The 22082-nt window shown below is 40.3% G+C and overlaps 1 protein-coding gene across 2 annotated transcripts in view; it reads left to right on the forward strand.

Moving 5' to 3' along the window:
• Positions 1–22082, forward strand: part of IMPG1 (interphotoreceptor matrix proteoglycan 1) — a gene marked incomplete at both ends in the record, with an annotated part of 94454 nt that overhangs the window by 32591 nt on the left and 39781 nt on the right. For both annotated transcript variants that reach the window (XM_082855395.1, XM_082855396.1), the window contains 5 exons: positions 3201–3259; positions 6309–6329; positions 7672–7919; positions 9331–9407; positions 10397–10479. In XM_082855395.1, the coding sequence (XP_082711521.1) occupies positions 3201–3259; positions 6309–6329; positions 7672–7919; positions 9331–9407; positions 10397–10479 (488 nt within the window). The remainder of the gene's footprint in view (positions 1–3200; positions 3260–6308; positions 6330–7671; positions 7920–9330; positions 9408–10396; positions 10480–22082) is intronic.

Raw genomic sequence — 22082 nt, forward strand, 5'->3', positions numbered from 1 at the left:
TCTGCCTTGCCAGCCTCCATGCCATGTGCCCACTGAGGAAGTAAAAGTAAATCGAGCTTTAAGGAGCTGGGAATCCAGTAGAGGTGGCAAAGACTAAATAAATAAAACAATATTACCAGCTCTCTGCTCACCGTGTCGGGCACTTACTAGTTATTCCTTATGTCAACCTTACAATATACGTATTGTTATCCCATTTTGGGTGAGAAGACCAAGATTCAGAGAGATTAAGCAATAAACTCAAGGTCTTGCAGCTAGAAAGTAGCAGAACCAATTTTTTTTTTTTTTTTTTTTTTGCGGTACGCGGGCCTCTCACTGTTGTGGCCTCTCCCGTTGCGGAGCACAGGCTCTGGACGCGCAGGCTCAGCGGCCATGGCTCACGGGCCCAGCCGCTCCGCGGCATGTGGGATCCTCCCGGACCGGGGCACGAACCTGCGTCCCCTGCATCGGCAGGCGGACCCCCAACCACTGCGCCACCAGGGAAACCCGGCAGAACCGATATTTAAACTCAGGTGTATACAGCCATCTCCTCGTCACACAAAAGCTGAGCTACCTTTATCACTACAGTTGTTACACACTCAGGGAGCAAAACCACTTTTAATACTGGTACAATAAAATATAATTTAGGTGGTAAATCAGTCTGCTGGGAAAAAAAAAAAAAAATCCGCGATGCACTCCAAAGCCCAATGTAAGTGATTTGGGGATTATCTGTGCGTCGCTGCTCTAGTCCTTGGCATAGATAATGTAGACTCAGCAGTAATTTTAGATACAGTGACAATGCAGTGGCATATTGATGAGTTTAGAGAAAGAAAAGATGCTCTCAACTCGATTAAGCAAAGTTTGCTGAGTCCCTACTACACGGATGACGATCTGCTACAGACTGGGAGGAAAGGAGATAAAGATGAATAAATAGGACACAATCCCTGAGCCCAGGAAGCATAATCTCAATGAAGAGACAGCATGCCCCCTCATGGACTGTTTTACAGGACGTATGGCAATAAGTTCTAGAACAGTAGGGAGAAGAAATAATGGAGCCTGACTCGGGGGAGCTACAAATGCTTTTCAATAGAGAAGATGCTTGAGCTGTCTTTGAATGATGGCGTGGGGGAGGCAGTCAATGAGCAGAAGGTAGGAGAAATTGCATTTGGGGCTAAAGGGAAAAAAAGGTCACAGAAGCCTGGAGGAAGTACGTGTCATATTTGGGGAGACACAGGAGTTAGTCTAGTGTGACCAGAGGACACGATATTGGCCGAAGGGGTCAGGATGGCAGGAAGTGCACATGGAAATGTACTTGGAGGGGCAGATTGTGGAGGGTCTTAAATATCATTCTAAAGAATTGGACCTTATTCATTAGGCACTGCAGCCCATCACAGGATTTTTAGTGAAGGGCAACAGATAGGGAATGATTAACTTGGGAAGAAAGTGTAGTCAAGGGGACATCTTCCTTCGCCCACCCCAGCACACTCCCAGAACCCATTTCCTTTCCCTCCCCCTACACACATCCAGAAAACCATTCAGCAGTGTCAGAGGGGAGACAGGGAGGGTGTGCCTGCCATGGGAATATGAAGAACGTGGTAGAAACAAAAGTCATGTGGAATTCAGACTAGCAGGCATTGGTGACTGGACAGCAGGAGCACAGAGGGAAGGTGTGTAGGGTTGCTGGACTCTCTGGATGGAAGACCATGGGTGTTCGTGACCCTGACGGAGATAGGGAGCCTGGGAAGAAAGGCAGATCTGGAAGGAAGAGATTCACTCTGGTTTGGGCGTATTTAGTTGGTGGCCAAGTTGGGATTTCCATGTGAAGAACTCCAAGCTGCATCTCAGGTGATTGTGGAAGACCCCCCAACGAGAGACAGAAGGGAGTGGGTGCAGGGAAAGGGGGACAGGGTGGGCCCTCCCTTCAGTGCTTTACTGCTAACTGCTATCACTTCCTCATGGTCTCTCTTGCCTCCCTGCCTCCCACGAGTGAACTGGATGGGGCAGAGCCCATTTCCATGGTGATGTGTCCTGAGAGCCTAGCACAGAACCCACAGCAGAGCTTCCTGCATACATGGGAGTGTGTGTGCAATGAGGGGCTGAGAATGCAGACCTGCAGAATCCTTACAGCTGAGGGAGAGGGTGAAGTCAGAAATAGGATGGAGTGAAGGAGACTGAGAAAGCGGCCAGAGAGATGGAAAAAGGACCCGAGAAAAGCAGGCACTCTGTGGAAAAGGAGTGGAGAGTGCCCCTGGGTTTGGAGAGGACCATCCTCGTTGGGGGAACCCAGAGGCGGAAGCCAGGCTGCCGTGGATCTGGGAGCCATTGGTACTGCAGTTGTAAACTGTTCTGATCACACACGTCATGGGCAATATGAAATCAAGCAAGTGTAAAGTCCACATAAATCTAAGAGCAAAACTAGTAAGATTAGAGTTTGCTTCCACCATTTTTTTTACTCATTCTTTTTTTTTTCAATTGAAAGATGGCTGGTGTACAATATGGTATGTTACAGGTGTACAATACAGTGATTCACAAATTTTACAGGTTTTACTCTATTTATAGTTATTATAAAATATTGGCTATATTCCCTATGTTGTACAATGGATCCTTGTAGCTTATTTTATACCTAATAGTTTGTACTTAACCCCTTACCCCTGCATTGCCCCTCCCCCTTCCCTCTCCCCACTGGTAACCGCTAGTTTGTTCTATCTGTGAGTCTGCTTCTTGTTTGTTGTATTCACTAGTTTGAATACTAGCTTCTACCATTTGATGTATGTTTGCTTGATCAGTTTGATGTATGCTTCTACCATTTTAATTAGGTACAGCAACCAGTTTGACTTTAATAATCCCTTTAACATTACAGATGTTTTCCAAATCATATAATTCAATTCAGAAAATATGATCATTACTTTGTGTGTATAAATAAAAATACTGTAGCCAAAAAAGTTTCTCCCAAATACCACCTTAAAATTATTTCATATTTTATGTAAAGTAACCAGTAAAGCAGGTCACAACTACCCAATTACAGCTTTTAAATAAATAGCAAAACACTTTCCTCTGGGTTTTAGAAATAAATGAGAACAAAAAGTTTGGCCTCAATCGTTACTTCAATTTTCCATGTTCACTTTTTTCCCCTAACTCATCAAAAGTGTTTAGGCTTTCTCAGTTAGATAAGATCTGACCCAGTAGAACCAAAGAGTATTTCATAAATTTCTTTCTCTCTGCAGATGCAAAAGGTATTTAAGAAACTTCCAGGATTCAAAGAAATCCATGTGTCAGGATTTAGGTAAGAGAATCGGACTCTTCTCAATTTTTAACTTTCTTTCTCTCTATCCCCTTTTAAAAGCAATGTCATGAGGATTTTAAGGTCACTTTTACCCCAATTGTTTAGCTCCGCCAAATCCTGAAATCTGAATACATTTCAGATGAAGGAGTTGTCTAATTAGAACATGACTCTAGGTGATTTTTAAGGAGTAACACAGGAGCCGACCTCCTTCCTTCCTCCTCCGGATTCAGAAACAGGCAAGGACAATGTCATTTACCAAACCTCTTAGGAAAATCCCTCAGCAGAGACAGATCCAGAAAAGTAGCAATTAGTTACCTTGATGTCAATTGCCTGGTTTCCTATCCAGTGCTAAGTACTGTCATTGTTTAAGCAAATCAAGTTGACCCTAGGGAGACAGGGGAAACTAATCAAAAGTGGTACCTATAGGGGTAAGAGAATTGGGTAGACAGGGATGGGGATGGAATTATTAATACCTGTTTTATCACTTTGATGCCTGACCGTACTTTTATACCGTTCTGATGTCTGGTCCATAGTAATGTATTACCATGCAAAATTTATAAAATTGAATATTTAAATAGAAGACATGAAATAAAATAGTGCCACGCTAAAGCAGGGTTCCATCATGTTCCCACAGCTTTCCCATAAGCAGGCCTATATCCAGTAGCATCTCAATATTCCAATGTGGGTTCAGGAGTTTTGGCAAGACTTCTGCATCTTTCTTTTAAGTTCTCACTATTCAAAACATCTACAAGGGGGATCATAATGTGGTACTTTTTTAACTGTGCCACAGGGCATATATCAGCCCTGGTGTGAGCAGAATGAGATCCCTTGCACTGAGGGGGATTTGTAAAACGGGAGGACAGACCTCTCTCGAAGTTCCTCCTGGCCTGTCACCATCTGTTGTCTTAAAGCAAGAAGGTCCACAGGGTGGGTCCCACATAATCACAAAGAACAGTTGTGTAGGTGGGGGGCTCCGCCCATTTATTTCTCTCGAAGCTATCAGGCCCTCTGATTTGTGTAATTTCAGAGGAAGGACATGTTGAACCATGAAAGTAACAACAGATGAAACCCTTAACATTTACCAAAGCAGACTCATTTTTCTTTATTTCAAGGTGCTGCTCCACAGTACTCCATGTGAAATCAGATGGATTAGAGAGAAATAAAAGGTGATAGGAGAATACTCTGCATAGATGCAAGGTCTCCTGGATAGACCACTGCAGTTAAAGAATAAATTTTTAATTTAAACCTGAAGGAAAGGATAGGAACAGTTCTCTCGGTGAATGTTCCAATGCTCATTATCTCCCCTCTTCAAATAAATGAAAAACTAATAATAATTTTAAAAATCTGTTTCAGAAGAAAACCAAAATGTTAGGGGATGAAATTTTGCAAGGTAAATATTTTAAAGTTATTAGATCCTCTGAAACTGCATCTTTCCCGTGTGCTTTTCTCTGTAAGAGTTTATCCTTCTTTCTGTCAAGGATGTTTATAAAGTATATTTGATCGCATTTTCCCAGTGATTTCCATTATGTTACGTAGACTTATCCTCCCAGAAAACATTTTGACCCCCAAATACAATAAATAATATGCTTATGAGTGTGGCAAACTTTTAATCATGAAAAACAATGCTCAGAATATTGTAAAGTAAACTTGTTATGAAGGAAATTGCTTTCTCAGGGAGCCAGATCCTCCCACAAAAGACCTAAACTCCCAGGAGTCTCAAGGTACCCTCTTTCTATGAGCTCACTCTTATAAAACCTGATCTACAATTAAACAAATACTTTTATATCAGTGACCTCATTTGATTCCTGTAACACAACTGGGAAGAAGTTAGAACATCTATTATTAACATGGTTATAAGGAGGAACATTAAAGGTTCCACTTTAAATATTGCTTTATCTCTTAAAGCAACTATGAGAAACTATTAACAATCATTCAATCTAGTTGGAGGGTATATTCCTTCAAAAACGTGTACACAGCTAGCCACAGCAGCTTCATTTGTATTAGCCAAGAACTGGAAACAACCCGAATAGCCATCAGCAGAGTCACAGATAAACAAATTGTGGTATATTCTTACCACAGACTGCTACTCAGCAAAAGAATGAACTACTGCAATACACAACAACATAGATTCATCTCAGAATAATCATGTGCAGTGAAAGATGCCCCAAAAAAGGAGTATGATATAATTCCATTTGCATTTAACTCTCGATAATGCAAACTAGTCTACAGTGAGTGAAGACAGATGAGCTTCTAAACTAAATCCACGTTATGTGCCCAGAGAAGTCCAAAATGTTGTCGCCAGTCTGGTGACCAAATGGCCTTTTTTTCTGGCACAAACAGGTGGTGGCGTGGCAAAACGAGCCCAGGCTATGGTCTTCCAGGCCAGGGTTGGAATCTCGGCTCTGCTACTTTTCCACTGACAGCTTTCCCTCTCTCTGCATCTTCCCTTATCTATAAAATGGTGATCATGTTGTTGAAAAGATTAAATGAAGAAGCATGTGAACTGCCTGCAACAGACCACCCACTCGGTAAACAGGGGTTTGCTTTTCCTGCAACCTGTTGCGTGGTGAATTGTTCCATCCCCTCAAGGCTTACTGATTAAAGCAATTCAAAAAACAGTCAGCAAAACTCCAGTTCCAGCGTCTGGTCTCAGATAAATTACCTTCAGGAATAAACTAAGGGGATGAGAAACCCATTTATAAAATACTTTTTAAAACAACTTCCTGGCACCAGCACCCTGCTGAAAACCTAAGATGTATAGGATATATTTGAAGCCTCTGTAAAAGGAATATAAGGAAATCAAAGAGTTTAAGTACCTAAAATCTTTGAACTAAGGCTCAAATCCTAATAAGAAACATCACAGAATAATGTTTACTTCCTGAGATCCATATGGTTCCCAAAACTTCTATCCAAAGTCTGATGGCTCTGAACCAACATGGGAGACAATGAAACTTTTTTTTTGTATGTGATTGATTCATCAAATGTCTCAATAAATTTCATGAAAATTCTTTCTCCCTTGCATGTTCCCGTTGTGTATGATGACATGAAGACCAAAGAAAGAAAGAGATGGGTAATTTGAACTTTTTTTTTAATGTTTTGAAATATAGTACATTTCCCCCACACACACACGTTTATGTGCTAAACTCTTGCAGATTATTTTTACGTATAAAGTCTGGGATAAGCCAGTGTCTTTTTATTGGTGTCTTATTTAAATGGGAGTATTTGATCAATTGCTCAGTAGTAGAAAAGAACCCTCAAATCAAAATCACTATGTGGAGAAGCAGGTAAACAGTGACCTACCTGATCAGCGAAAGTGTGTTCTATACAACTCAAAAGCTTTTCAAAAGAAAAACATAAAAACACCTATCTGTGATGCAAGTATGTTTCAACAATTTCTTAAATGTCATTTGTGATGGGAAGTTGTCGGTCTGGACGCACACTTGTGCATGCAAGCCGCCTAAGTCTGTAATAAAGCAGAGGAACTAATTTGCCTCTTGGTTCCCAGGTCAGTGTGAATGGGGAAAGGGCACACTGTATCTAGCTTGGCTCCTGTAATTGGGGAAATAACCAACCGTAGACTCTGATTGATCGTGTGACCCGAAGAACTGCCGAGAATACACATTATCGGTTCCTGTGGCCTTTAAAACATTTTTGTATCCCTCTGTGTGGATTTATGGCACAAACTAAGAGGTAAAACCTGGTCCTAGAGGACAGAGCTAGAGAGGATCCTATTTCATGTTTACATGAGTAAAGGCGCTGATTCAATAAATATGATAAGAAATACAGTTAATCATGAACTACTTCCCTTTCTCTTTTCTCACATCTTCCTTCTAAGATGTTATTTTAAAAGCAACTTGAGGGAAGAAGAGATTATGTTTAATATAGTGTTGTATTTTTTAATTAAAAAATCCTTCTTCAAAAAAGTAGAAAAGAAATAGCCTTGAGAACTGAAGCTTTGACTTGGCTAAAACACATACATATTGTTGTCCCCCTGCTATATCCTACAAGAGGCTACTTGTAGGAAAAGAAAAAAGACAATTCATCCTTCTTGCTGATTGGCACTTATAAGACCACGAAGACACTGATCAATACCAGCAGCTCTTGACAATTAACTTTTTCACAAAGACCTGAAGTGAAAATGTATGGTCACTTGATGCAGTTAATAGTCTCTCTTCAAGCTGGATTTCAGTCCCATCATACATTCTATTTCAGAGCTGAAATATATGTCAATTCTTTTTCTACCTTTCATATTTCTGACAAACACTGAAATTAGTTTCAAGTATGTGATATTCATTAAAAGTCCGTCAGGAAAGAGGTTGAAGCTGTCCTGAAGCTTTGTAGCAACATAGTGATTCTCTTTATAAGGCATGTAACAATGGCTTTGGATGTGATGTGTCCTCTGCGATCTACAGGTCAAGCTCTACAGAGATGCAACTTACAGCCATCTTTCAGAGAGACAAGGCAGAAGCAAAAAGCCCTGCAGGGGACCTCCTGTCTTTTGATTCCAACAAAATTGAAAGTGAAGGAGACCTTCATGGAATGATGGAGGAAGACAAGCAAATGGAAATCTACCCCACAGCTTTAGATCTCAGAAAGCTGATCAGCAAAGCACTGGAGGAAGACCAGTCCTTGGATATGGGGTCAATTCAGTTCACTGATGGTCAGTGGGTGATTTCATAGTTCTGAGATTATCCTCATCCTGACAGAGAGATGAGGAGGTGTGACTGTCTCCTGGTCACTGTCATTTTAACTTGGGTCCTGTAGAGTCAGTCATTTCGGTGACAGGCCAATCACGGATGGTTATCATTTCTGTCTTTCCTCACTGCCCCCCGGGTCTCATTCAATGAGCCTTTCATGACCACTTCACACCAAAAATAGCTCTAGGGAAGCCAAGAGGCTCAGCTCAGCCCAGCTCGACCACAGTCACCCAGTGGAACCCAGGTGGAGAGAAGAACTCGAGGAGGGTTCTGTTCCCTCATCTGGCACAGCCCAGATTCCCTCATCTAGAAAATGGGTCAGGTTCCAGGTGGCACATTTGAACTAGGAATTGATAAAGGTTTTATAAAGGTTTCCCTAATGCCCAGAGGACTAGGACAGTTCCCCGGGGCTAGAAGCACCATGGCCCCACTGCTACCTCCAGGCCTGAAGGGCTGCCTAATGATCTAAGCCATCCCAAAGACAGGAAGCAAGGAACCACTGATACGGTCCATATAAGTCAACCTCCCATGTCAGGGAGTAGTGGGGAGAGAAGAACATGGGTCTAAAGAAATCAACAGGTAATCAGGCTCACTCAGGGTCCTCAGAGGGCGCCCTGGAGGGACCCAGGAGCCTGGAACTCTTCACCCAGTACTCTTGGCATAATAGATGGGCACTAGAAATGCCATTTTAATGTGACATGGCTTGAAACTGGCATTCTCTGTCAGTTTCTGTAGTTTAGAGAGTCAAACTCAACTCTGGAAAACTTTACAAAGATCCCTTGGGATGAGATGTAGGGTGTGTCACTAAAGTTGTCAGTAAACATTAAAATCCTCTTGGTTCACTTTTGAATTTCTAGACAAGGAAAGTTCAGTGAAAACTTCAGACTCATCTCTGAGAGCATCTGGTACTCTGGGTTGGTGTCTTGGTTGAACCCTTTGGGATAATCTGAGAATTGGGCTTCAGGGTGGAAGTAGGACTCGCAAGGACTCACATTCGGTCCTTGGTTCTAGTATTTATTTTAGCCATTTCTTTCTTTGTCAACTTAGTTATATTTTTGTCCCCACTGGCCTAGCCAATCAGTTGGCCTGCTTGGTCCAAATGTGTACAACAAAACTAAACACCCTAAAAATCCACCTTAATAACTGTTCATATCCCATAGACTTGCAAGATGCACCCCTTGCATGCATCCTTCAGCAGATCACTCAGATCAATGACCACTAGTGCATCTGATGCTGATTTCTTGATGATTTGTTGTACCACTCCTTAAGAACCGATTATCGCCACATTTCCCAACCTTCACTGTTTTACTGCTCCAACCACAAAAGAAAAAAAGAAAAAGAAACACTCAAACCTTGTGATTTTTTCACCCACAGAAATTGTTAGGTCTTTGCCAGGTCTTGATCCTGACACGCAATCGGTGCTGCCCACTCTCCTCGCTGACATCACAAAGGTGAGTCTGTTGTTCTTCTGTTCTTCAAATAGGAACAAAGCCTCGAAATCTTCCATCAGAAAAAGTCAGCTTAAGGACTGAACAGAGCAAGATCCCCTCTGCAATGCTAAATATAATTCTTTTCTGAATCTAAAAAAGAATGAATATATGTATATGTAGAACTGATTCACTTTGCTGTACACCTGAAACTAACACAACATTGTAAAGCAACTACACTCAAGAAACAAAGAAATAAAATTCTTTTCTGGTTTTTATAGGCAGTACTTGCTTACCCACTTCCACTATCTGTATTAATAAAATATAATACAATTTGCATTTCAAATATCCTTAAATTCAAAGTTTCCTTCAACATAGGTAGAGCTCTGTTTCAATTAGAGTCAGGAATTGCCATTTTTGATAAAACAAATACATGTTCGTGAACTGAAAAAATACTTAAAGCAGAATATATTATTTGACTTTCTGAAATAAATATAACATAAAGATACTCTATAAGTTTGTCCTTAAGTCTTAAGGTCTTATCTATGTATTTTATGGGGGTTTTTAAGGATAAATTAATAACTTAGGAAGTAAAAAATAATGAATTCAGTAATAACTTTTGTATTTCATTTAAAGCTATGTTCATTTAATTTATGCCAAAAGTTGTCACTACGGTGTTCATAAATGGAAGCGCTAAGCTTTATTCCCTTTTTAAATAAAAAGATTCATAAGTTCGAATATGATTGACACACGTTGCAAAGTATTTTGGGTATCAGTTAACCCTATACAGGCAGACCCAGCCACAAGATCATATTTTACTACTGTATCAATGCATGTTTTCCTTTCATGACATGTTTCTGTATCAGAACCTACAAACAGAATCCACAATAGATTCAAGTCAACTACGAAATGATTTGCTTAAATTTAAATGAAAAGAAAAAATACAGAGTATAACCCTTCTCATATACAGAGAAATGTCCCTTGTCAACATCTGTCCTAAATTCCTTCTTCAGGTTGCCACTCTGAGTCCAGAACTTCCTCTTGGTCAACCCATGCTGGAGACAGTGGACAGAGCAGGACAGAGTCTACCTGGTGAGTTACTTCCCACAGGGTCTGTGTTGGATGATGACATCCTCTTTGAGGAATCCATCTATGACACTATCTCAAAGACCAGCGATAAAGTCATCCTCCACCCAGGAGAAGGTTGGGTCCCACCACTGTTTCCAACGGAAGAGCTGTCCACTGAACCACCTTCTTCTAAAGAGGTGGTCACCCTCAGCATCTTTCCCTCAGCTCTCATCCCCAGTCCCACAGAGAGCACTGATAGCCCTTTCCTGACAGATCTGGTGAAAGAAGCTGAAACCAAAGCAGCACCAACCGCTGCCCACCCTGAACATCCATCTCAACTGAGCTTCAAACCTGAGAGTCTGTCAGGACAAGGTGGGTCCTAAGGCCCACGTCCATGACAAGGGGCTATGGTGACAGAGGATTGGGCTCTTACAATCAGTGTTTGTATTCCTATTCTCCATATACAGGCTGACCCCGGATACTGTCTGTTCTGCTATGTGTGTCTCTTTAGTGCCAATTAGCACATGTGTAACTAGTCAATAAGGATGTCAGTAAACATCGAAATCCTCCTAGTTCACTTTTTTATTTTTTTTTTTACTTTTTAATTAAGTAACTTATTTTTTAAATTGATGTATAGTTGATTTACAATGTTGTGTTAATTTCTGCTGTACAGCAAAGTGATTCAGTTATACATATATATACTTCCTTTCTCATATTCTTTTCCATTGTGGTTTATCACAGGATATTGAATATAGTTCCCTGTGCTCTACAGTAGGACCTTGTTTTTTATCCATTCTATATATACTAGTTTGCATCTGCTAACCCCAAACTCCCAATCCATCCCTCCCTGATCACCCTCCCCCTTGGCAACCACAAGTCTGTTCTCTCTATCTGTGAGTCCATTTCTGTTTCATAGATAGTTTCACTTGTGTCATATTTTAGATACCACATATAAGTGATATCATATATTTGTCTTTGTCTGACTTACTTCACTTAATATGATAATCTCTAAGTCCATCCATGTTGCTGCAAATGGCATTACTTCATTCTTTTTTATGGCTGAGTTGTATTCCATTGTGTATATATACCACATTTTCTTTATCCATTCATCTGTCAATGGACATTTAGGTTGTTTCCATGCCTTGGCTATTGTGAACAGTACTGCTATGAACATAGGGGTAGATGTATGTTTTCCAATTATAGCTTTGTCTGGATATATATCCAGGAGTGGGATTGCTGGATCATTTGGTAATTCTATTTTTAGTTTTTGGAGGTTCCTGGTTCACTTCTGAATTTTCAAGAATGTTTACTTTTGAGGCAATAGGGTCAAACTTTCTCACAGTTAAAGAGGAAATCTTTATCAATATATGAAGACCTTATGAAAAAAAAAGCGAATATTCTGCAGAAGAGTCTTTTTTTAGTGCAAGAAGTAGTGGATATAGTGGCTTTAGGAAACTCTGTGCTTCCCACTTTATGCAGCTCCCTGGTGAAACTATAAGTAAAAATGTCTTTAAGGAAGCAATAACCCCAGGATATAAGGCTGATAAGGATGCTCTGTGATTCTAAGTGGAAATGCCAGGGAAGATTTTTTGTGGCTGTTATTTTTAATAGAGCTGTTTCCGTTTTAGTTAGGGCTCTTTACAAAATTCTGTGGGTTTTGGTGGTCTACCTCATTCCTATTTTCCTCATGTGAAATCAGTAGGCAACTTTACTGAGTACAAGGTTTTTCACAAAAACATGTGTGGCATGATAGCAGAACCACCTATACAGATTATATTTGGTTTACATGATTACCAGTGACTAAATACTAACCGCATGATACAGTTATCTATTTCTGCATTACAAATCACCCTTCAAGCTAGTGCCGTAACACAACAATTGCTTATTTTGCCCATAAATCTGAAAATTTGGACAGGGATCAGTAGGGACAGCTGTTTTCTGCCCCATGTTGTGACAACTAGAGTGTCTCAACTGGCGTTGAAGATCTTTTTTCAAGAGGGTTCACTCACACAGCTGACAAATCAGTGGTCAGCCAGAGCTGTTGGCTGGAGGCCTCATTTCTCCACTGTGTAGCCTCTCTGAGGGGCTGCTTGAGCTCCCTCTCAGCATGGCAGCTGGGTTCAAGGAGTCATTGTCACAAAAGAAAAAAGTGGAAGGTTCCAGTCTCCTCAGGGCCCAGAAACAGTGTCACTTCCTCACATACTAATGGCTAGGCAGCCATAGCGTCCATCTTGATTAAAGAGGAGGGAACATAGACCTTATCTCTTGACGGAAGAAGTAGCAAAGCTTTTATGGCCATTGATAATCAACCACAATTCACAACAACCACTCTTTTGACTTTTAAATCACTTAAAAGTTGGTTGGATAAAACAGACCACCTTTTGGTGACATGAATGATATTAAATGCTCACTAGATTCCTTTCCTTCATTATGATACCAAAAAACCTTATTATAAGATCAGCATTTGGGGTATATTAATAAAAATGATAGTATATCTATGATGAAATATTATTGTGTTTTCAAAATTGCTTTACTGTTTTCATTTTTTGTATACATTCCTTCCATTCATGAATATACCATAGAACACTAAAGCTGGAAGGACTCTTAGGCATACTCTAGTTAAGCTGTATGTTTCACAGGTAAGAAAACCAAGGCTAGAGGTGGGAAGTTCCTTGCTCAAGGTCACACCGCATAGCTGGTGGCAAAGCCAAGACCATCATTCAAGTTTCTTCCACCTATTACACTATGTTTGGCGTAGTAGCTCCATCATTTTAAAAAATATATAGTGCCCCAAACTTGTTTTCTCTCAACCCACAGCCTCTTCTTTCTCTATTTCACTGCCTTGTCATTTTCTTTAAGAGTCTAGCATTCTGAGTCTTCACAATCTCGCCTTCTAATCACCACAGTTTTCACACGGTTTCACACGTTACAGGGACACAATTTTCACCCAAATCACAGATCGTTTTTCAATTCAGCAGCCTCCCTTCCATCTTTATTTTCCTACACCGCTGACGCGGGGCTCCTATTGACACTCCCTTCTTTATACTCCCTCCTTTAGCTTCTGCAAGATGAGTCATTCTTGGTTCTTAGGTTTTTCTTAATAATCTGTTTATTAAAATCCTGCCTCATTCCCCAAAAAAGGTGACGATGGTTTACAGACTTGTGTGAAATACAATAAGATTTTATTTTAAAGAACTGAAAGAAAAATGGAAGAAAAGATGAAACAAAGATAGGTCAGATGACTCTTGGAGTAATGAAAATGTTTAGGAACTAGATACAGGTGGTAGTTACACAGCGTTGTGAATTTTCCTAACACAATTACTGAATCATTCACTTTTTTTGAGGTCATCAGATGTTTATAACTAATAAATAATTTTAGAATAACAGAATTAAGGCAATATTGAACTGAATATTGCCATCACTCCTTTTTTATATTAGGCATTTTACGATTTAAACCATTTACTTTAAAACGTCTAATATTATGTTATGTTTCACCGTAATAATATTTTTTAAAAAATCAAATGACTCCATAGGGAAAATTGTTTAGAAAGTAAATATCAGAACGTTATTTCTTTGCTTAGGTGGTTCATGAATTTGGCTTTGAGCTTCTCAGCAGACTGTGCAGTGAGGACAATGCAATTTGTCACATGATTTGGAACCTGCATGCTTAGAGCATGGTAATTGCTTAGGAGAAAAATATTTCTCCTGAGTCCTCCTAAGAAGGAGCATCTGGGTTACGGTGAACCACGTTCTGTCTGCCTCAGCCTCCCCTACAGCATAAACTCGGTGTCAGGTGTTTCCTAGAAGGCCCTCCCTGGAGACGCATAACGAATACCTGAACCCAGTTCATTACAGTGGTTCCATGAGGGACAGGTGCTGACCGTCTGCCTTAACTCAAGGATTGATTTTAGAGTATCCAGAGGCATGACCATGCGGTATAACCTTCAGTCAATGCCCCATAAATAAAAATTACCCTCATAACTGAGCTTTTGATTAGTATTGACCAAGAAGCACTATATTTGTTGGCCTGGGCTTAGACAGCAAATATACTATGTTGCCAATGAAAGGCAGATCCATACGTTTTCATAATCAGCCCAGCCAGGGACAGAAAGGACATATCTCAATGACCAATGAAGACCCCCACTAGGAAACATCCCTGATAAAAGGGCATCCCACTCATATATGTAGAAAGGGGAAGGAAAACAAAAAGCAGCTCTAGGCAGGATCAAGGCTTCCCTCCCTCAAAAATTTCTGGGTCTCTCCACAGCACAGGTAGATGACACCCAGGACTCCAAAGCTCTGCACCTCAGTATCACTGAGATAATTCTAGCCTGGAAAATTTTTAAGGTTAGTGTCACCAAAGGCCCACTAAGCCATTAAAATCTCAGTCAAGTACTCATAGAAATCTCTCAGCGTAAGTAGTCTAATGTAGTGGTTAATCCCCTGAGATAAAGTACTTGCAAAATGTGCCTCTAGAACACTAAATGAATTGGTGTCTATCTGGTCTCGAATTCTGAGGTCTTCTATTTTTATTTTTTTAGGTTAGTTGATCCCATTCTTTCTTGCAGAGCCAGTTATCTGTTAAGATTATTCCTATTTCATAGAAATGAGTCATAAACCTATAGGACAAACTCAACATTCTGTTCTCCGCATAACAGGCATCCAACTCGTTCAAAAGTGGTATCATATCATTAGGGTAGAAATTTTGTGTGATTTGATTTGGTTTGGTTTACATGTGCGTAGGCAGCAATACATTTTCCTTTTCGTTCATTAGAATGATGATCTGACCTGCCAAAAGAGAAGCTCTTTAGTGTTCTCCCTCCCAAATTAGTTTCTCACTTGCTAGACATTCCATTTAAGATGTAAGCCAGATCTCTCAATAAATTGCAATATCTGAAACGGTGAAAAAGCAAACTTCAGGCAGAGCTATTCTGCTATTGGACATTGTTTTGCCTTTAATTCCCTGCATTAATCTGGATTCTCCAGAGAAACAGAACCAACAGGAGATTAGAGATAGAGATTAGAGATAGAGATAGAGATGATGATAGAGATAGAGATAGAGATGATAGAGATAGAGATATAGAGATAGAGATAGATTCACTATAAGGAATTGGCTCCCATGCTTATGGAGGCTGAGACATCCCAGAGCTGCAGTCAGCGAGCTGGGGACCCAGGAGCATCAGTGGTGTAAGTCCCAGTCTGAGTCCAAGTCCAAAAGCAAAAGAAGATCAGTGTTCCAGCTCAAAGACAGGCAGAGAGAGTGAATTCCACCTTACTTCGCCTTTTGTCTTATTCAGGCTTCCAGCAGATTGGATGAGGCCCACCCACGTTAGGGAGGAGCCTGCTTTACTCAGTCTACCAATTCAGATCTTAATCTCATCCTGAGACACCCTCACAGACACACGCAGAATAGTGTTTACCCAAATATCTGGGCATCCCATGGCCCAGTCCAATTAGCCATCACATCCCCCATCTAGGCAATAGGATAAAACACCACACGTTTCTGACTTTCCTTAATCTGGCCTCAGCCTTTGACTCCATTGAAAGGAATCAGTGATATGAGCTAAACTGAATGAACCCATTAGAGAACCTGGGTCCTCATATTCCTTGAGGTCAAGGACTCGGTCTGTCTCTACTCATTACATCATCTTCAGTGTCAAGCCAGATGCGTGGAACATCTAGACAGGCAATTAATATATATTAAATGAGTTAAAGGAGTAAATGAACACATTTATAGCATAATACCTCCATGAAAGTAAGAGTTGATGGGTTAATTTTATTATTTCCCTTTTTGCGCTACCTAAAAATGCAGCTCAGAGAGAGCCAATTAAGTGGTACAGAAACAGTGGTCAGCTATCTATTCTGGCCATTGTGCTCACCATTGCCGTAATATGTCATCCATAGTCATGCCTTTGTGGCTTTGCACAAATTATTCTCTCTTGTGCTTATAATACCCATCCATCCTTCTAGCCTGATGACCTCCTACTCATACTTTAAGTTCCAGCAAACATGCCACCTCCTCTGTGAAGCTTTTCCCAACTGCTACCTGAAAAGACTCATAATTACCATTCTTCCCTGACTCTAAAACAAAAAAGTATATATACCTCCATCAGGCATTTACCACTCAGTATTGAAATAATTGGTATGCATCTCTGGGGTCCCTCCAAGACTGACTTCCTGAAGTGAAAGAACGTATTCTTATCCTTTTTTAAAAATCTCCTGCACTGAGCACAGTGTGTAGCACATGCTTGGGGGTTCATAACTATTTGTTACTGTTGTCAACTTTACTGGGTCCATCAGTGTTTCTGGTGTCAGACGGTAAACTCCTGGAGGATATACCTCTCTGCGTATCGGTCCTCATGCATCTCCAGAGACAGCCTCACATGAAGGGTGATATTCCTCATTGGTAAATACTTTTGTCAAAATGAGAGTGCTGAACAACTTTAATTAGCTCCACCGCATGGGATGTATTAATACCACAAGGATTCATGTGGAGGCATGAAGTGGAGGAAATATGCAATAAGCCACTCTCCCAGCCAAAACATTTTACTTCCTAACTCTCAACCAGAAGAGCCTGGCCAAGGTGTTATTTAATTTGCTCCACTTCAAGATGAAAAGATAATAATTAAGACTTGGTAAGATTTGTAAGAAAAACTCAGCTGAACTTTACACCACTAAGGTCAACATGTTTGCCTCTTCTTCCTTGTATTTCTAAATTGAGGACCAAACAGTAAATTTTCCCAGCAGGAATATGCCACTAATAAAAATAGTTCAGAGGTCCATGGGGAAAATCTCATCTCAAAGAAGGAAGGGACGGCCATTCAACAGGGGCTTGCAATTATGCTCCATCCCTAGATACCATCTTCGCAATGCCCAGAGAAAACTGAAACGTGAAGGCCTTCCAACTCTCAACTTGGATCAAAGCTGAGATAGTGCTGTCCTCCAAATTTTATATTTGGGAATTTGCCCCACATTGTGGCAATTGCCAAGAAAATGTGTTTTCTGACTTTCTGCCCCCAGTTGAACTGATCTGATGCCCTCTCCCTGCTGCAGCGCTATTCAACCCTCATTCTCTCAAACCTCTCCTCCATGACCACCCTTTTTCCAGCTCTTCCCAATTCCGTCCTCAAGTTATGATCCAATGTTTTCTGCGGAGTAGTGGTCCCTGTAATCTCTTTTCAACATTTTAATGAACAGAAACATCGAGTTTTATGAGCCCTGTTAGGAACATTGAAGGGGTCTTAAGCTTGGGCATGACACAGCGAATCTGAGTTTAAATAGATCTTCTGCCTGCGTTGTGAGGAATTGGCTGGAGGTGGGCGAAAGCAAGCAATCAGCTAGAAGAGCGTTAACAGCAATCCATGCTGGAGATGTGGATGGCCTGGACTTGGGTGATAGAAGGAGAGTTGGACAAAAATGAACTGACTTGAGTGGTAGTTAAGAGGTAAAACCATCATGAAGAATTCTGAAGCCATGAATGGCTTCGGCAAGAAAGCTTGGCCTGATTAATGAGCAGCGTCTGTTACGGGCTCAATAGTGGGTGGTGGTGAGCTATGTGTCTGCAATGTCTGTACTATATGCAAGTGAGCTGGTCTGGGTCACACTCCCAGATGTCCAAATATTGTCTTCCTGTTGCCACTTTATGGTCATACGACCAGTGAGCACATTCCAGGAGATGCCAGCCCTAGCTTGTTCTCAGACCCTTGACATGGCCACTTTCATCCCTTTTTGTTGGTTCATATTTACATAATGAGGAAGGTTAATAAGTATCCATTATTAGCAATGCTTCTGATTGATCTCTCGAGTATTTTACAGTGAGGAGAAAAGAAGAGGTTGATAAATACAGAAAACTGTGCCACATAACTAGGTCAACATAATGATTTTAAGGACTTGACCCATGCAACGGTGAAGGCTAGCAAGTTCAAAATCTGCAAGGTAGGCTGGCAGACCAGAGACCCAGGGAGGACTCTGCTGACAGAATTTCCATTTCCTCTGGGGAGGTCAGGTTTCTTTTTTTGTTAATTGAGGGCTTCAACCGATGAGGCCCTCCCACACTATAGAAGGTAATTTGTTTTACACAAAGTCAACTGATTTAAATGTTATTTTCATCTAAAAAATACTTTCACAGAAGCAGCTAGAATAATGTTTGACCAAATATCTGGGTATCATGGCCTAACTAACATCAAATTAACCATAATAGTGTGTCTTGAATGAGCATAGTAGGTAAAAAAAAACAGAGTGCTTTATACATTAGGTCAGCAGGAAAAGATGCAAAGCCAGGACTAGAATGGGCAGAATCAGGTCATAATTGGACAATTCATCTGGCGCAGAGAGAAAGCAGGGCTGCCTGATGGAATGCCCTTAGTCATAATGTGAAGGTGTGTTTGTCATCAGTGATAATAGTGGTCAGCATTTGTGGAGTTGGAAGGAGCCCACGGTAGAAAAGGGGGCAGGAAATACACAGTAGACAGAACATTGTGCAGAAGAAAGCCACGGAGAGACAGGCACCAGGGTGACATGGGCGAGGCAGTCAAAGTGACATCTAGCCAATCCCATAGTCACCCGTTCCCACCCGTATCACTTCTCGAGCGACTGGGACATGGCGTATTCATAGCTACAGGATTGCTGTCTCGTGTCCTCTTACCTTGACCCACACGAGGTAACATCACAATGAGGGTGGGAAGGCAAATATTTCTGACTCTCTTTTGCCCATTTTTACAGAGAGTATAAGGCACCAGTTGTGCAAATGGTCTGAGGCCAGTGAGCAACCAGGAGCTGACAAGGTCATCTCTGAGACTGTGGGGAAGGAATGTCACCTTGGGTCCTGCTGTGAAGACTCGGGGAGTTTACAATACGATCAGCTTTGTAATCAAAGAAGCACCTCTTGCATTGAGGGAAAGTGACATTTTAGCAGTCCTTAAGGTAGAAATAGCAAGAGCATTTACAAGGGGATTCTATCCATTTACATGGATAGAAACTCCCATGAATTCCTTTAGTTTTTAAGTTTTAAGAAGATGAATCTGCATTCCTAAAGGCATCAGGAAATAACAAGTTGCATGCAGTGGTCAGTTTCTAGAAGGAAGTCCGCACAGGCAACTGAGCAAACCAGTCATTGTCATACACTTCTGCTCAAAGAGACAGGTCACATCATTCATCTGACCTTAAAAATGTGTCAGGAAAATGGGAACTTTGTCTTTAGATTCTATAATCTCAGAGAAAATTTAATGTCTTTTGACCACTGAGTAAACCAAAAGATAAGATGATTTTCAATTTCTTCTGTCTCTATTTCTTTTTTTTGCTTGGCAATGAATGAGATGGAAAAATAACAACTCTCCCGTGCTACGTGGCAAGTTCTCTGTATTGTCAACTTAGGTAACATCCTTGCCAGAGCACGTGTCTTAGCTTTATTCTATTTGGAATGTTGAAACAAGTGCTAATCCACAGAATTTTAATAAAATGTTCACAAAATGTCATCCAAAGACAGCATTTACACAACTTACCCAACTTCATTTATAGATGGAACGAATGAAAGCATTTGAAGACAGGTAAATGAATACCTCTATGTGTATTTGTTTGTTTGCTTTGAATGAGCACGTTTAGAATTTAGGAAAATGTATCTCCCCATACTGTTCTCCATAGTGGCTGTACCAATTCACATTCCCACCAGCAGTGCAAGAGTGTTCCCTTTTCTCCACATCCTCTCCAGCATTTATTGTTTCTAGATTTTTTGATGATGGCCATTCTGACTGGTGTGAGAGGATATCTCACTGTAGTTTTGATTTGCATTTCTCTAATGATTAATGATGTTGAGCATTCTTTCATGTGTTTGTTGGCAGTCTGTATATCCACTAATACTTTTGTATATCTTGCTAGATATTCATGTGTATGGGGGGGGGGGCAGAAAACTGTAAATTTCTAAGCCTGGACCTAACTCCTGTTAAAGTAAAACTTTATTAAAAGGTAAAATCATTACTCTCATACAAATATAAAATGAACATAAGTCAAAGATTATATTTAGCAAATTACTAATGAGGAAACAAGTAAGACGTTATGACCAGTTTGAAGGAGAATTCAAACAACACAATCAGCAATTAAAAATGAGGAAATAAATTTACAAGTTTATGCAAAACTGGCCAATAGCCACATGGAAATAGTCAATTATATCCCACCTGATGAAAACCCTTTGTCTTTCATGGACAAGAATAATTTGCATTACTCTAAGTATACTACAACTAAAAGACTGCAAAAATGATAAAAGGCACAGACCCGTATAGATCAGAAAACCCAGAAAGTGCACTAGATAAGACACTTAAGTCCTTTACATTCTTTCCTGACACTTCTTTTTTTATATAAGTATAATTTGCAAAATGTATTTTGCAAAATTTAATTTAACCTGAGCTTTCTGCAAATTCAGCCAATGTGTATAATGAACTTTACGAAGTGTTAGCCACCAATTCAGGAAATCACTACTTCTCTTATGACAGTAGTGATCCTTGTGTTTATGTGGCCAATACAACATCTGAATCTGTCTGCCATTGTAGCTGTGGAATCCACAATGATGTTTATAGATGTTTACATATAAGTACATATAGGAATCTAACTGCTTTATTATGTCTTATGGTGCTATAATGCCTTTTGAATTACATATTGTGCTATTATAAATTATTTTCCTTTTATTTCTCCTTTATGTTACAGTTTTTTTAACTTTTTATTTTATATTGGAGTATAGTTGATTAACAATGTTGTGTTAGTTTCAGGTGTACAGCAAAGTGATTCAGTTTTACGTATACATTTATCTATTCTTTTACAAATTCTTTTCCCATTTAGGTTGTTACATAATATTGAGCAGAGTTCCCTGTGCTGTACAGTAGGTCCTTGTTGGTTATCCATTTTAAATATAGCAGTGTGTACATGTCAATCCCAACCTCCCAATCTATCCCTTCCCCCCACCCTTCCCCCCTGTTTATGTTACAGTTTGAACAATGCATTGACTTTTTTGAAAGTGTGTATTTGCTTGGTTATATTCTTGATGAAGCTCATTCAGGATCATAAGGGAGCATTACCAAATATTTGTTAGAAAAAGGGGTACTGAATTGGTTGGGTTGGGGACACCTAGCATGGAAGTCGCCTACGGCAACCTAGATTAGGTAAATACAATTCAGAGCGGCAACGCTGAGGATAGAAACCACGTTCCTAAATGCACAAGCTACGTCTGTCTCTCAGTCCTTCCTTCTACTCACTCCTCCCCTTCTTCCCACCATAAACACAAACACACACCCTGTTCTAAAAGCTTCCCTGTAAATAGACTGGCATCTAATGTCCCCATTGCAGATTAGAATACTGATATTATACACACACACACACACACACACACAATGGAATATTACTCAGCCACAAAAAAGAAGGAAATAATGCCATTTGCAGCAACATGGATGGACCTAGAGATTATCATACTAAGTGAAGTAAGTCAGACAAAGACAAATATCATATGATATCGCTTATAGGTGGAATCTAAAAAAAAAAAAAAATGAATGTATTTACAAAACAAAAATAGACCCACAGACATAGAAAACAAACTTATGGTTACCAAAGGGGAAGAGGAAGGAGGGGTAAATTAGGAGTTTGGGATTA

Source organism: Leucopleurus acutus (assembly GCF_964270905.1).
Source record: "Leucopleurus acutus genome assembly, chromosome: 15".
Lineage (NCBI taxonomy): Eukaryota > Metazoa > Chordata > Mammalia > Artiodactyla > Delphinidae > Leucopleurus > Leucopleurus acutus.